The 14,107-nt window shown below is 53.1% G+C and overlaps 1 protein-coding gene across 1 annotated transcript; it reads right to left on the bottom strand.

Annotated features, from left to right (window-relative positions):
- Positions 1-6,504: 6,504 nt before the first annotated feature.
- Positions 6,505-12,957, bottom strand: SF3A3 (splicing factor 3a subunit 3). Its single transcript, XM_084222487.1, has 17 exons — positions 12,820-12,957; positions 12,700-12,747; positions 12,521-12,573; positions 11,912-12,017; positions 11,451-11,523; positions 11,014-11,105; positions 10,806-10,888; positions 10,318-10,456; positions 9,920-9,988; positions 9,465-9,532; positions 9,023-9,130; positions 8,755-8,824; positions 8,139-8,303; positions 7,920-8,030; positions 7,434-7,524; positions 7,100-7,155; positions 6,505-6,771 (listed from the first exon to the last, which is right to left on the bottom strand). Exons 1-17 carry the CDS (start codon positions 12,913-12,915, stop codon positions 6,694-6,696), a joined length of 1,506 nt encoding a protein of 501 aa, XP_084078613.1. The 5' UTR covers positions 12,916-12,957; the 3' UTR covers positions 6,505-6,693.
- Between the last annotated feature and the right edge of the window lie 1,150 nt (positions 12,958-14,107).

The raw sequence follows: 14,107 nt of genomic DNA, 5'->3' as shown, positions 1-14,107 counted from the left end.
GGTCTCAGTCAGTGACAGCTCTGTACCACTTCCCCAGTCCCTCTCTGCTCACAAAAGTACAAGGGAACGGCCTGAAAACGCTCTAAGCACCAAACCTTTCAAGAAGTGTGGTGCTGGGCTGTGTTTTTGCGATAGAACAACCCTGGATGTGAATACACTGAGACTGAAACAAACTAAACACACACCCCAAAGGCTGAACTGCGGTTTTACTGTACCAGAACAGGCACTGCAGCGTGGGAAGGGCCGGCTGTGGTAGAATGACGTGGTTTTTATTCATCCACCCCGTTAGGGCTGGCACTGCTCCCTGAGGGCCAGCACCGCCGAGGCTCCTCGCTGGGAAAGCACACGAGGCTCCAAGGGCTCAAACCCACCCAGCCCAGCTCTGCTGCCCTCCCACAGGTCACACTCTGTTCAGCCACACTCCACACACCAGCACCAAAGGGGGCTGACACAAAGACTTTTTAATATTTTGCAATTTTTTCTCTAAGGAACCGGGGGCAGCAGAGGACAGTGGTGGCAGGAACCTACCTGGGCAGCTCCACCTGTGCTCTGTGTGCTCACCTCTGGGCTCTGCCTTCAGCAGTAGAGAGCCACAGATGTGAAACAGAATCATCTAAAACATGAGCTGCCTTTAGCTTAATCCCACTTCCCTGCCTGAGGCTGGGAGATGAAACATGTAGTTACTATTTTACATACACAGGCAAGAAGCATTTCATTGCCAGAGCACTTTGGAGCTAACAGGTCAGAGGGGGTGCAGGGAGACTGTGCCACAAGCAGGTCACTGATCAGAGCAGCCCCTGTGCCTCAGTCAATGCAGAATTTTTGGGGTTTTAAGGAGGCCTAAAACCCTCTTGTTCCAGCTCCTGAGGTCCCCCATTCCAGCACCACTCCCAGGACCCACAATTAGCTGGCAGGTCTCTCAGACCTACAGGATTTGGGCAGGGTAGGGTACAATCCCTTGATGCAGCTCTCTAAGTGCACAGGTTAAGTGCTTTTCCTCTGGGAAAAGGGGGAATCTTGTTTCCAAGTACTTAAACTTTACTGAAATGCCTGTGCTGGGATGGTGCAGGATTCAGAGTGCAGCTTAAGGGGGGTTTAGGATCAGCAGCAGGGTCCTATGCAGGGCGAGCAAAGTGACCCCCAAGGGTGTGCAGCTGCCCATGAGCAGATGCAGAGGGCCCCAGACACCTTGTTAATGGGACAGGGACAGTAGAGAGGGTGTTTGCTAGCAATCTTGGCTGAAGTCAGAGAGCAGCAGGATCCTACTGATCCTGCAGGAGAGGCTGCAGAGCTGCCTGGCTGCTGCCTACCCCCAGAGGGAAGTGGAGACCCTGAAATTCAGGAGAAGGACCACCCCACACGCCAGGACCTTCAAGAGTGGGGCCAGTGTCGCCTGCCCAGCGCTGTTGAGGTGAACTTTGCCATCCAGTTTCAGACAGCTGCCTTTTGGGCTGGCTGGGCAGCACTCCTGGTAACAGGCAGCTTTCATCCCACCAGCACAGACTGGTTTGGCAGCCTTGCAGGCTTTGCTACATCCTGCCACGTAATTCAAGCCCATCTTCTTCATCTGGAAGGAGAGAGACATTAGCCTGGGGGTCATGCCGAGCCTTTAGTATTGGCATTACAGGAATACAATGCTCTGCAGCCCCAGGCCATACCTCACAGAAGTCCTGTCCCAAAATGCATTTAGTGATGGTCTTCCTGCCTTTGAAACACTGGTCCCCGTGACAGGAAAATGCTGCACACACTTTGCCCTAGAGAGAAAGGACTGGGAGATACCATCTGTCCATCAGGACAAAAACTGCATTTAAGACAGCCCTTCACTCCCAGGGCTCCTCTCCACCCCCCTCTGTTCTGCTGGTATTTGTGCTATCAGACATTTTAGATCCAGAGATAAAGGAGTATTCTGAAACCGCAAGAAACTACTGAAAGAGCCCAGCCGCACAGCAAGCAAGTTTCAAGCCTCTTTTTCCTTCCTCTTGAGAGGGCTCTGCAAAGATAAGCACCTTCCCCTCCACTAGGCTCAGGAAAGGGCTGCAGAGCCCAGTGGGTTCTCACTGGGGCTGAGAACCCTCCTGCAGCTGCAGGAAGGCTCATCCCACGCTCAGGTCAAACTGCTGAGCTGATGTGAGTGCTGCTCTGGGGAACAAACCTGATGGACAGGCACAAGGCCCACTGCACAGGGCTCCTTAGGGGCTCCTCACTTCCAGTGCTCATTCAGGATTTGTTCCCTCCCAGAGTCAGCTTTTTAGCCCATAAATCAAATGGAGGAGGGACCTTTTCCTGTCCCTTGCTCAGGGGAGAGCTCAGCCATCCCAGCAGCCCCAGACCCCATGGAAGCAGCAGCCTCTCCTGTGTGGTACCTACGTTCTGGGGGGGAGGCCGAGGGGTGGTGCTGGTGGTTGGCACAGTGGTGGTGGTGGTGGTGGTGGGTGGCAGATCACCTGCAGACACACAGGAGCCCTGTGAGCTGGACACAGCCCACACAGGGCCAGATCCACCAGCACTGCTCATGGTCAGAGCTGCCAGGACCACCCTGCCCCTCACCCAACTCCAAGGATAGGGTGAGCCCAGAAGAGAGGCAGACACAGCCACAACCCCTCTGGATTCTGCCCACCAGAAGAAAGCAGAACAAAGCTGGGCCATACCATAGGCAGTGGCGTTGAGCTGCAGGCAGAGAGGGCCAGCACAGCACTCCAGGGCACACTGCTGCCTGCTGCTGCTGCTGCTGCAGGGCTCCGAGCTGCACCCCCTGCTGCAGCCCGCCGTGTAGTTCATGCTGGAGAAACGATAGAGCTGCAAGGGGCAGAGTGAAGTGAGTGTGGAGAGGGGCTGTGATAACAGAGCAGAAATAACTGACAGAGAGGAAAGGGAGATGCACACAGACTTAATGGAGCAGTGTGCATTGCTGAGGAGGAGAAAGGGCAGGTTTTCCCTGGTGCAGCCCCCTGGCAGCTCTGTACCTCGCAGTGAGTCTCGTTATGGCAGGTGGTTGTTCTGTTGGCATGGGCTCCATCCTGGTAACACCTCTCTCCCGAGCACTGAAAGCTCTGGCAGGTTTGCTGGAGGGACACCAGGGTGTCACCCTGCAGCAAAGGCTCCTAGCACAGCCCTGCAGGGCTGTCCCCAACCACAGCCCCGCTGTCTGCAGGGGCCACCCCCACCTGGCCACCCTCTGTGCTCCCTTCCACCACAGGAGATGCTGCCGTGGCACTCCTGTGACCAGCCAGCTGGGCAAGTGACACTGTCCATAAAGCTAAAATGGCCCAGCAGAACCCCTCCTTCCATCCCTTGCCTTACCACTGTCTCTTCTGCTCCCTTCATAGAGGTGTTGGTGGCCACCACCATGGCATTGTTGGTGACCACCACCACCGAGCTGTTCCTGGTGGCTGCTGAAGCCTCCTCGGTAGTTGACACCACCATGGCATTCTTGGTGGCTGCTGAGGTGTTCTTGGTGGGCATGGTCACCATTGAGGTGTCCTTGGTGGCCATGGTCACCACTGAGGTGTCCTTGGCAGCCATACTCACCATTGAGGTGTCCTTGGTGGCCATAGTCACCACTGAGGGGTTCTTGGTGGCCATACTCACCCCCGAGGTGTCCTTGGTGGCCATGGTCACCACTGAGGTGTTCTTGGTGGCCATGGTCACCACCGAGGTGTCCTTGGTGGCCATGGTCACCACTGAGGTGTTCTTGGTGGCCATGGTCACCACTGAGGTGTCCTTGGTGGCCATGGTCACCACTGAGGTGTTCTTGGTGGCCGTGGTCACCATTGAGGTGCTCTTGGTGGCCATGGTCACCACTGAGGGGTTCTTGGTGGTTGCCAATGCATTCTTGGTGGCCCTGACTACAACCAAGTTGTTCTTGGTGGCCATCGAGGCCTCCTTGGTAGTCACCACCACCATGGCATTCTTGGTGGCTGCTGAGGTGTCCTTGGTGGCTGCTAATGTGTTCTTGGGGGCCACAGAGGTGTTGGCAGTGGCCACCACTGCAGCATTCTTGGTGGTGGCCACCACCATGGCATTCTTGGTGGTGGCCACTGAAGTGTTCTTGGTGGTCACAGCCACCAACGGGGCCTTCTTGGTGGTCACTGCCCCTTCCAAGGCTTTCTTGGTGGCTGCTGAGGTGTCCTTGGTGGCCATCACCATGGTATTGGCAGCCGTGCTGTGTGCTGAAAAACAAAAAGCTCCTGCTTGGCGAAGGAGACACCAAGGAAAAACGTGCTCAGCAAGCTCTGTGTCCCTTCCTGAGCCATGGCATGGTCCAGAGGGACCTGTGGGAAGCATCTGTCACACTGTGGCTGGGAGCTGAAATGGCAGTTGGTGACAGATGTCCCCAACAGGGTCCACTTGCAGCTGGAAGCAGGTCAGGGCCAGCAGCCCCCACAGCAGCACTGTGTGGATGTCACAACAGCCTCTCCCTCCCACTTCCAGCCATATTGCCTGGGAAGAACAGGCATTTCTGGGGGCTAAACCATGAGGAAAGGTTCCTCACCTGTCCTGCAGCTCTGTCCCACAGAGCACAGCCTGGAGAGGACAGGCACAAAGCCCCTGGCACACCACTCTGCCTTTGCCCCACTCCCTGCAGCACCCCAGACTTCCTTTTGGAATCCAGAACTCACCTGCTGTGGCAGGAGAGTCCTGAAGACAGAGTTGCAGAGCCAAGATGCAGAGCAGCAAGCCTGGAATGGAATGGGAATGCCTGAGAGCACCACACCTGCTGTCTGCTTTACCCACCCCGCAGCACAGGCAGCTCATCCTTGAAACAGATAAGCAGGGATGCTCCTCCACCTCCCCAAAGCCCCAGGCGACCTCAGGAAGGTCTCTGGCACAGCCCCCAACAGCTGGAGCAGAGATGGACCCAGGATGGGGGACAGACAGACAGACAGACAGACAGACAGACACTGCACCCTGTGCTGCACCACAGCCCCGTTACCTCCAGTGGGGGGCACGAGCCATTGGTGTCCAGCCATCCTCAGCCACCAGCAGCTGCACCCAGACCTGGCAGAGGGGTCAGAGCTCACCCGAGGTGCAGGGGGGATGCCCCAGGACAGCTCTGTGCTCTCCCTGCAGTGCTCAGCCCCGGGACAGCCAGGCAGCCCCTCCTGAGAGGCTCCAGGAATCCACCGAGGCTGCCGTGGTTGCTGACGGGGATCAGGAGCCCCGGGGAGCTCTGTGTGTGCTGTTGGTGTGGCAACAACCCTCCCTGGAGCCCACAGCCCTGCAGGCAGCTGCCACGAGCAGGGCTCAGGGTGACACAGTGAAAAGTGCCACCACGCAGCAGTTTGCTGCTGCCAGTGAAGATGTGACCTGGCTCTCCATCCTCTATTTGCATTCCAAATGTTGAGCTGTTTTGCTAAGGAAATGGTGGAGGTGTGACCCCAAACAGGCTCCAAAGCCAAATTCTCCAAGGGGAACGGTAATACTCCCCTCCTGTTTTATGATTTAGACTCAGCCACCATTCCCCCAGGACCTGGAGGGGCTGAAGCTCATTCAGAGACCTCCAAAGCTTCAGAGTGACAGAAAGAGCCAGCTGGCACCTCACCCTGCAAACCAGCCCAGCCACCACCCAGAACAGCTTTGGGCATCCACACTGAGCTCAGGACAGGCAAGGGACCAACATCTGCCTGACACAGCCTCATCCCACAACAACCTTCCCCCAGGCAGGGAAAGAGCCCACAGCACTGACTCACCTGTCTGCCTGTTCCTGAAGCCCAGCACACCTGCAGTCACTGCCAGCACTGGAGCACCTCTGAGCAGCAGCCGAGGCACAGCCCCGCAGCCCAGCCCCACCCCTGCCAGCCTGCCCCCAGGGAAGTGTCACATGCAGCTCCACAGGGGCAGACACAAACCTGCACAGCAGTGCAGAGAGGGCTGGTGAGGTGGACATGTCACACAAGCCACCTCTGCACTCAGGGGACCGGGGGACACAAGTGCCACTGCCACACGGGATGTGAGTGGCCTCTGCACAGTGGAGCTGCAATTCTTGAGGCATCATGAATCCATGGGGTGATGCCACGGGCCAAGGATGCTCCTGAAGCCACTGCAGGCCCCTCTAAAGACAGTCTCTGCTCCCATCTCCATCCTCCTGCACCACAGAAGGATCTGCACACAAATGACCCACCAGGACATTCAAGCCAACAGCAGTGCCACAGAAATCACTCCAGAGCCAAACCTGAAGCTCAGTTGGTAGCTCTCTGAAAAAAACAATGGCCAAAGTTCCCCAGGGAGACAGACCCAAGGTAAAAACAGTTCTGTAAGCCAGGTGAGCTTGTTTTTTAAAGAAAACCACAAGTTCACACCAAGATCTAGAAATAGGACCAGTACCTGTCAGCACACGGTGTCCATGTGTTTCAGAGTCAACCCTCACCATATACATTTCCAGCAGAGTGGAAATGAGAAAAGGAATTTTCTGACAACTGTGTAAAAAGCATTTTAAACACACTGTAATCAAAACTCTTCCTTCCAGCATATGAAAGAAGACAAGTCTCTCAGCACTTCCTAAATTACAATGACTTTATTTTTCAAGGTATTTTTTAATATAAAACAATGTCACAAGTCTAAGGGGCTTACTAGAAAGTGACTCTATAAAGTATTCTTGAAATCTATATTCATGCACATACAAAATCCAGACAATGAAGAAGTCAAAGCTGCTGCCAGATCAACTTTCCCCACAGATCCTTCACCTGGGCACAGCTACAGCAGCCCTTGGCGCTTCAGGTCTTCGTAGGTCTTTTTATTCACCACGTTCCCACTGGAATCCTCATATTCCTCCTGGAACAGAACCAACAGTTTAGAGACAGCACTCAAATGTTAGCTCCAAAAGCAGCCACTGAACATGAGCACCCTGTCAGAATATCTGTGCAGGACGGCAGGCACTGGATCTGCCAGCAGGTCCTGGGAGAAGAGCTCAGCCAGGCCAGTCATTACAGGTTGTACTACAGATTTTACTTCCCACTTTTGCCCTGCACCCTGTTGAAAAATGGCTTTGGAACAGAAGTTTATGGAAAGGCACCAGAGTAAGTGAGGACACTGCTCACACCCAGGAACAAGGGGTTCCCATGGACACAGGGGGAGACACTGAAGGCCTCTCACTGCTCACCTCTGTATCGGGCTGCCACCTCTCTGAAGCCTTCTGCTGTTTCAGCTTTGCCCACACTGCAAACACAAAGTCAAACAGGATCTATGTCACTTTCCTCGAGATACTGGTTTCTAAAAAATGCACACATGACCTTTTCCCCCCCTTTTAAATCGAGGAGTGTATCTAACATCCATTACAAAGTTATCATTTCACAGAGTGCTCACTGAAAGGCACCAAACTGCAGCAAACAAGATTGCAAACAGATTGTTCAGGATGGGACATGAGACCAAGGTCCAAAGCCTTCAGAAAAGGGGGTGCTCTTTAACATGTTCCCTGCTCTGCCATCACTACTTACACGAGACTGCATCCTCAATCTGTGTGACATTGGCAAAGTGTGCAGTGTTGGGAATGCCCAGGCACCGCATTCCGTGGGCATGTCTCCACTCCTGGGGGCAAGAGATGACATCAGTGAGAGGGAACACCACAAGACATTAACATCTGAACAGGGTGCTAGACACACCATCACAGTACAAATCCACCAGTCCTCTATAAAAACATTATTTTCTTGTCCTGCAGACAGTAACTCCACACCAACCATCAACAGCCACACTGCACCCATCAGACCTGAGCACTGGAATGGGTGCTCAGATGGGCAGGGATGGTAGCAAAAGAGATCTCTGCATGCCTCACATGATCTCTGGGTCCTGTTGCATGGCCCTGCAGCACAAGCTCAGACCCACATGGCAAAAATGCTGCTGAGGGACCCCAGGGACTCAGCAGTGACTCATTGCAATGACTGAAGGAATGCAGCAGGGCTGTTCCTGCAGGGAATGTCACTTACTGCAAAGTGCCTCTGGAACGCCTTGGGCCCTCGGTAGGTGTAGTTACCACAGATCTCACAGTTGTAGTTGATGTTCAGACCGTGGAGTTTATACAACCAGTATGGGATGGGCTGGAGCAAGGACACAGCAGGATTAGGTCACATGGCAAAGAAACTCAGAGAAGCAGTGTGGAGTCAGTGACCTGTCCCACTTCTCCAGGCCTGATAAGTCTCAGTTACCTTCCCATCCCAACCAAGAGGCAGATTTTTAGGATTATAAATGATTTCATTTTCTTCATCTTCACTCTCGCTCTCACTGATCTGCTCTTCCTCCTCCTCCTCTCTCTCCTCCCCTGTCCGTGCCTGCTTGCGCTGCACGTTCTCGTGGGTGAGGTGTCTTTGTTCCTGGAGGGAGAGAAAGGAAGGGACTGTCCACACACCATGACAGCAAAAAGGCCAAACTCTTGTAGCCAAAAACTCCCTCAGTGCACAGAGGGAGGAAACAGAAGGCCAGTGTGAAGCAGAGAACTCCCACCTTACTCAGCCAAACAGTTTCAGTTTACAGTACCCTGACATAATCCCACTAGCAAAGAATGAAACCTTGTATCACCTATCAGCACTTCCAATGTTACCACAGGCCATGCCCCTAAAAACAATCCCCCAAAACTAAAAACAAGGAGCAAGGCAGATCAAGTAAAGGTTTGCAGTACTGTATGACTTAGGCACAAGACAGATGTGGTGCAGCACACTGATGTGATGCTGTCTGTGAAAGCACTATGTACAGATAAGGACAACATTCCAGTCACTATTTGACAGCTCTGAAATAAAAAGCTTAAAAACAAAATCAAATCCTTACCCCAAGAACTTCCACATACTCATAAATCTGAGCTTCCAGGAATGCAAGATCTTTATTTCTTTCAGTGTCTCTGAAACAGATGAGGGCATCTTCATTAAACACACAAGTTCAGCTCTGGTACCTTCTGTTTGGTACAGCACTATTTGGTCTAACATGAAAGGTTCTAACACTCCAGAATCTCTAACTACACAGGAGTGGTGACTACAGAACACTCCTCATGCAAGAGAAGAGAACACTGCCAGCCTCAGAATGACCTCTGAGAACTCACCTTTTGCTTCCTTTTGTCTTTGGGTTCTTAGCAAACAAGGAAGGATCAAGTGCTTCCAGGGATTTGCCTTTGGTGCTAAAAAGCCTCTGAGCACGCTCCTCCAGAGTCCTGCAGAGAAGCAGGGAAGGGATAAGTCTAGACTGCAGTTTTACATTTCCTGAGAACTATCTGAATTCATGCAATAAAAATCTAAATGTAGCTTCCAGGAAACCATGAGATTCCTTTTATCTTTGTCTCCATTCCTCAAGTCAAAGTCTACTGCACCAGAGACAGGAGCAGTTCAGAGCAGCAGATCTCACTGCTTGGTTCTTAATGTTTTATCTTTCAAACATCCCTAGGGTAATTCTAGTACAACAGAGATAACCACACAGGTATCCCAGAAAGAAATGTGATACAGAAACACCTCAGAAACTGAAGGGAACTCTACAAAATTGCTCCTTACCCGCCACACTTCAGCCCCAGAGCCAGCAAAGCAGATTTTAACCTGTCCAGTCCCAGGGAGGCCAATTCCTGTTCAATTAAATAACCCACTGTAAGAGACAAGCTGTTCAACACATGGAATATGGATATAGCCCACTTCAGCTTATTAAATATAGCTAAATATAGCTATTAGCTTATTAATGAAGAAAAAACTCTGATGAACAGTATTTAAGAAAGGACTGTCAACAGTGTACCCCTGCTCCCAGGAAAATGAGGAATGTGACAAATCTAACCAGATCTTTCAAGTTACACCACTCAATGGGAGAAATCACATCATCAGCACCATCAAAGTTTTACCCAGGAAGCACAGAGCCAGGGACAATAACACAGCACTAAAACTACCCCACAAAAACCCCAAATGACTGAACTTCCACCTGCTCAAAATGTGGCAGTAGGTGCAGAGCTCTGGAAACATACCTCCCAGGAGGAGAAGGCTGAGAGGTCCAGGTGGGCACCAGCATGGGTGAGGGCACTGCTGGTCTCTTTCTGCCAAAAAAAACCACATGCAAGAGCTGCATGACAAACTACAACACTTCTGGCCATAGAGCATTTTAATCTCTAATAAAGCAGCTCATTTCACAGAGAAAAATCCTCTTACTAAACTGAAAATGGAGCAATAGCAAAGATGCAAAATGAGCCAATCTGGAACAATGCTCGTTTTGAACCAGTTGTGCTGGGTTTTAAATTCATGTCAGTACCACCCTGCACCCTGGTGACACAGAGCTGCAGCCCTCACTGTCACAGTCACCCCCAGCACAAATGACTCCCAAACCCCCTCCCAAACACAGAACATCCCCCAGCCTCAGGCTGCTCACCGGCCAGCCCGGGAATGTGCCGTTCTCCCACTTCTTCTCAAACTCTGTCTGAATTTTCCCAAAAAGTTCATTCTGGTCCAGTAGTGGCTTCACTCGATCTGTGTAATCCTGCAGGTACTCAAGGAGCATTTCAAGATACCTGGCAGGGGAATCATGAGCACAGGTAATTCATTGTCACCCTCTAACCACAGCTTTGGACACCCTCCAGTGCTGCAGAGGGACGTGACCAAGGTCAGGCCAGTTTTCCACACAGGATTTTCTTGACATAACAGTTCCAAGGGTACATTAAAGCTCTTCCTCTGAGCTAAATGTGCCTCTCCTCATCTCTGCTGCACTGCAAGTTTGCTTGGGGCTCAGACATATGATTGAGCTCAGGGACCCAATTTATGTGAGTTAATTTTGACTGTTAATTTTAATCTCTGCAGCTGGACACTTCAGAAGCAAATTCCTTCTCACCATAAAGGAAGCAGGCAGGCAAACAGGCTCACCTCTTATATTCAGCATTTTTTCTCTCCTTGGGAATATCGAAGAGTTGGTCAAATGTGGATAAGTAAGTGATATAATCCAATTTCTAAGAACAGAAAGACTGAGTCAGAGTTCATACATGGCCAAATTAACAAGCAGCTCCCAGAAAAGAGAAGCCCCAGCCTGTGCAGGGCCTGGAGATCCCTGGGCCCCCACACAGCAGCCACTCACCTCTGATGATTTCAGGTTAATGTACTTGAGGTAACAATCATGTAAATCCAAGTATCGTCCATACCCTTCCTCGTCTGTGAACTCCACCAGATCTGTAGGACAGATCATGAAAAGCTTTATTATGAGCTTAATATTCCCTACTTGTTATACAACTGCTTTTGAACAGGGAAAGGATCAGCTGTGAAGTCATTTATGCTTAAGGAAGGTGCTATCATGCCTCTGACACTCATTGAGTAGCCCCAACTGCAAGCACCAGAACATTCCTCAGGAACAGCAGCTTCACTGGGGAACATCCCATAAACTGCAGTTCAGAAGCATTTTGACAGGAGAATTTTCAGAATTTGTTTAGTAAAAGAGAGATGAGGCCCTGAAACCATGCAAACCAGATCAAACAACCTATTAAATAATGCCAGAGCTCGAGCAAACTACAAACTTACTCTGAGCTTCTTCACTCGGGTTGTCTCTGGCCTTCAGCAGCTCCTCAAACTCCACTGACATAGGAACACAGATCTGCATGGGCAGACACAGTGATTTACTTCAGCTCCTGTCCCAGAATAACTAATATAAAATCACACAAGGTGGCAAATAATGAAACTGCAAACAGAAAAGAGACTCAGAGCTTCATCACCTTTCTTTCTGCACAAAGGCAAAAGTGTGGCTTTAGCCAACACAAGAAAGGTGAGATCTGATCCCAGCTCAGCTGAACATCCCTGTTCTAGCAGGGAACAGGGTGAGTGTCCTGCACTGCTCCCTCACATGCTCCTGACGCTGAGCAGCTATACTGAGTGTTCTTAGTGTTAATACAATAAAACTGGGGAAACAAAAGCTCTGCTTCCTGTAGTGATGAGATCCAACAGAGCACATCTCACCTGTTCCTGTGGACCAGGTATCAACTCACCTCATTTGGGTGCTTCCGGTGAAATTCCTTAATTTGCTTCAGTCTGTTGTAAAACTCTGCAAATTCATTTGGCCCGGAAATGGCACTGAGTTCTTCCTTACGCAGGCTGTGAGTTCAGGGACAGATTACGAAGGGAAGGGAAGGGAAGGGAAGGGAAGGGAAGGGAAGGGAAGGGAAGGGAAGGGAAGGGAAGGGAAGGGAAGGGAAGGGAAGGGAAGGGAAGGGAAGGGAAGGGAAGGGAAGGGAAGGGAAGGGAAGGGAAGGGAAGGATGACACTGACACAGCCTTAGTCCAGGTCTGTGCTGCAGTGTCTGACTGCAAACCTTCGAGCCATGGGGGACCTCCCAGCCCAGCAGGCTCAGGGGCTTGAGGCAACACCTCCCCACACAGGCTGCAGCCCCTGACAAACCTCCGGAGCAGCCAGGGCCTCCCCACGACACAACAAACATAACACAACAAAGCGTGTCTATCCATCCCGGATGCCTCCCGTGTGCCCTCGGGTCCTGCCCTGCATTTAGCCGCCACATCTCCATTCGCGTATCACTCTTGAGACATTCACACTGACTTCGAACAGCAGGACACGCTCAGGCACACCCCGGGCACACTCACCCGTCCTTGTCGTCGTACAGGTCCCGCAGGTTGCCGCTCACCTCCATGTACCTCTGCGGAACAAAGGAGAGGCCCGAGCGCCGCCGAGCCCGTTACCGGGCCGGGCCCCGCTGCCTGCGGGCAGCCCGTCCCGCCCCCGGCCCCGGCCCCAGCCCCGCTCCCGGCCCCGGAGCACTCACGTCCTGCATGGCCCGGGTGCGGTGGTCCGAGTTGATCTGGTCGCGGAGCTGCGGGCAGAGCAGAGCGGTGAGCGCGGGCCCGGGCGGCGCCTCCCGCCCCCCTCAAGGCCCCGGGCGCACCGTGGACTTCTTGGTGAGCATCTCCTTCACCATCACGTCCATGAGCCGCTCCCGCTCCTCATGGTACCGCCGCTGCTGCTCCAGGATCGTCTCCATCCCGCGCCCCGCTCCCGCTACCGCCGGAAGGCCCCGCTGTGTGTGCGGGCACGTTCCGGTTCCGGGGCGCGGCGCGGCGCCCTCAGCGCGGGCCGGCCGGCAGGAGGCGGCTGCGGCCCGGCCGTGCCTTCAGCGCGGGGCCGCCTCCGAGCGCGGTGTCCGAGCGGCACGGCCGTGTCCGAGCGGCAGGTCCGTGTCCGAGCGGCACGGCCGCGTCCGAGCGCGGTGTCCGAGCGCGGAGCAGTGTCCGAGCGCGGTGTCCGAGCGCGGAGCAGTGTCCGAGCCCGGGGCCGTGTCCAAGCGCGGTGCTTGGGCACTGAGTGACCCCCGGTGCCGGTTTGGATTTGGGGCTGCCCCAGCCCGGAGGCCTCTCGGAGTTGCCCGGCCGCAGCAGCGTTGCTCGGTGCCGAGCCGGGCCGTGCCGAGCCGTGCCGTGCCGTGCCGGGCCGGGCCGTGCCGTGCCGTGCCGTGCCGAGCGGGACGCGCCCGCAGCTCCCCGCGGCCGGTGCCTCGATGCCCGGCAGCGCAGACTTCGCTTTCCAGCCACACGACCGCGGTGCGAATCCTCCCACAGACACCCCATTTGGGTTTCGACTGCCTTCTTCAGATCCACCCTGAATCCAAGGGTGCCTTGCCCCAACGCTGCCGAATGCAAAGCTGTAATTACGTTTTGACTCACTGTATGTGAATGAATTAACTCGTATTTTTTCTGCCATGCACGATAAATTACTCTAAGCCAAAAGCAAGAAAAAAATTTGTCTTAATTAATGGCAGACAAAGATGATCCTTCACTGAGGAGAGGATGATGCTGCAGGTATGAATATTGTCTTTAATTATTCCCTTGCATTATAGGCTGCCCTAAAGTACATCACTGTTCTTCATGAATGCCTGCCTAAAAATAAAAACAGAGATACGGTTCTGAACTTAGTGTTCTTTCATTTCTCTTTGCATGAAACTTCATCTTTGGAAAGGGAAGGAGTTGAAATCCAGCGATGTCCCATCCAGCCACATGGCCTCCTTATTTTGGGCTGCTGGCATCAGGAGCATCGAGGTTGGGACAAGACCAGCCCTTGCATGCCCACCCTCCTCCTCACCCCACAGGTGGCACATGGGAGGAGGTGGGAGAAAGTTGTCCCAGGAGATGCCATTTCATTTCAGGGCAGCAGCGCAGCCTGTCAGGGGCTGAGAGCAG

This window comes from Fringilla coelebs, assembly GCF_963513975.1.
Source record: "Fringilla coelebs genome assembly, chromosome: 28".
NCBI lineage: Eukaryota > Metazoa > Chordata > Aves > Passeriformes > Fringillidae > Fringilla > Fringilla coelebs.
Note: the sequence above shows the minus strand (reverse complement) of the source record. Positions and strands in the feature narration are given on the sequence as shown.

Coding starts and splice junctions, on each gene's coding strand:
- SF3A3 (XM_084222487.1), bottom strand. CDS start 12,915: ATGGAGACGATCCTGGAGCAGCAGCGGCGGTACCATGAGGAGCGGGAG. Junction 11,106..11,450: donor CCCGAGTGAAGAAGCTCAGA/GTAAGTTTGTAG, acceptor TCTGTCCTACAG/ATCTGGTGGAGTTCACAGAC. Junction 8,031..8,138: donor CTCTTGGTTGGGATGGGAAG/GTAACTGAGACT, acceptor TCCTTGCTCCAG/CCCATCCCATACTGGTTGTA.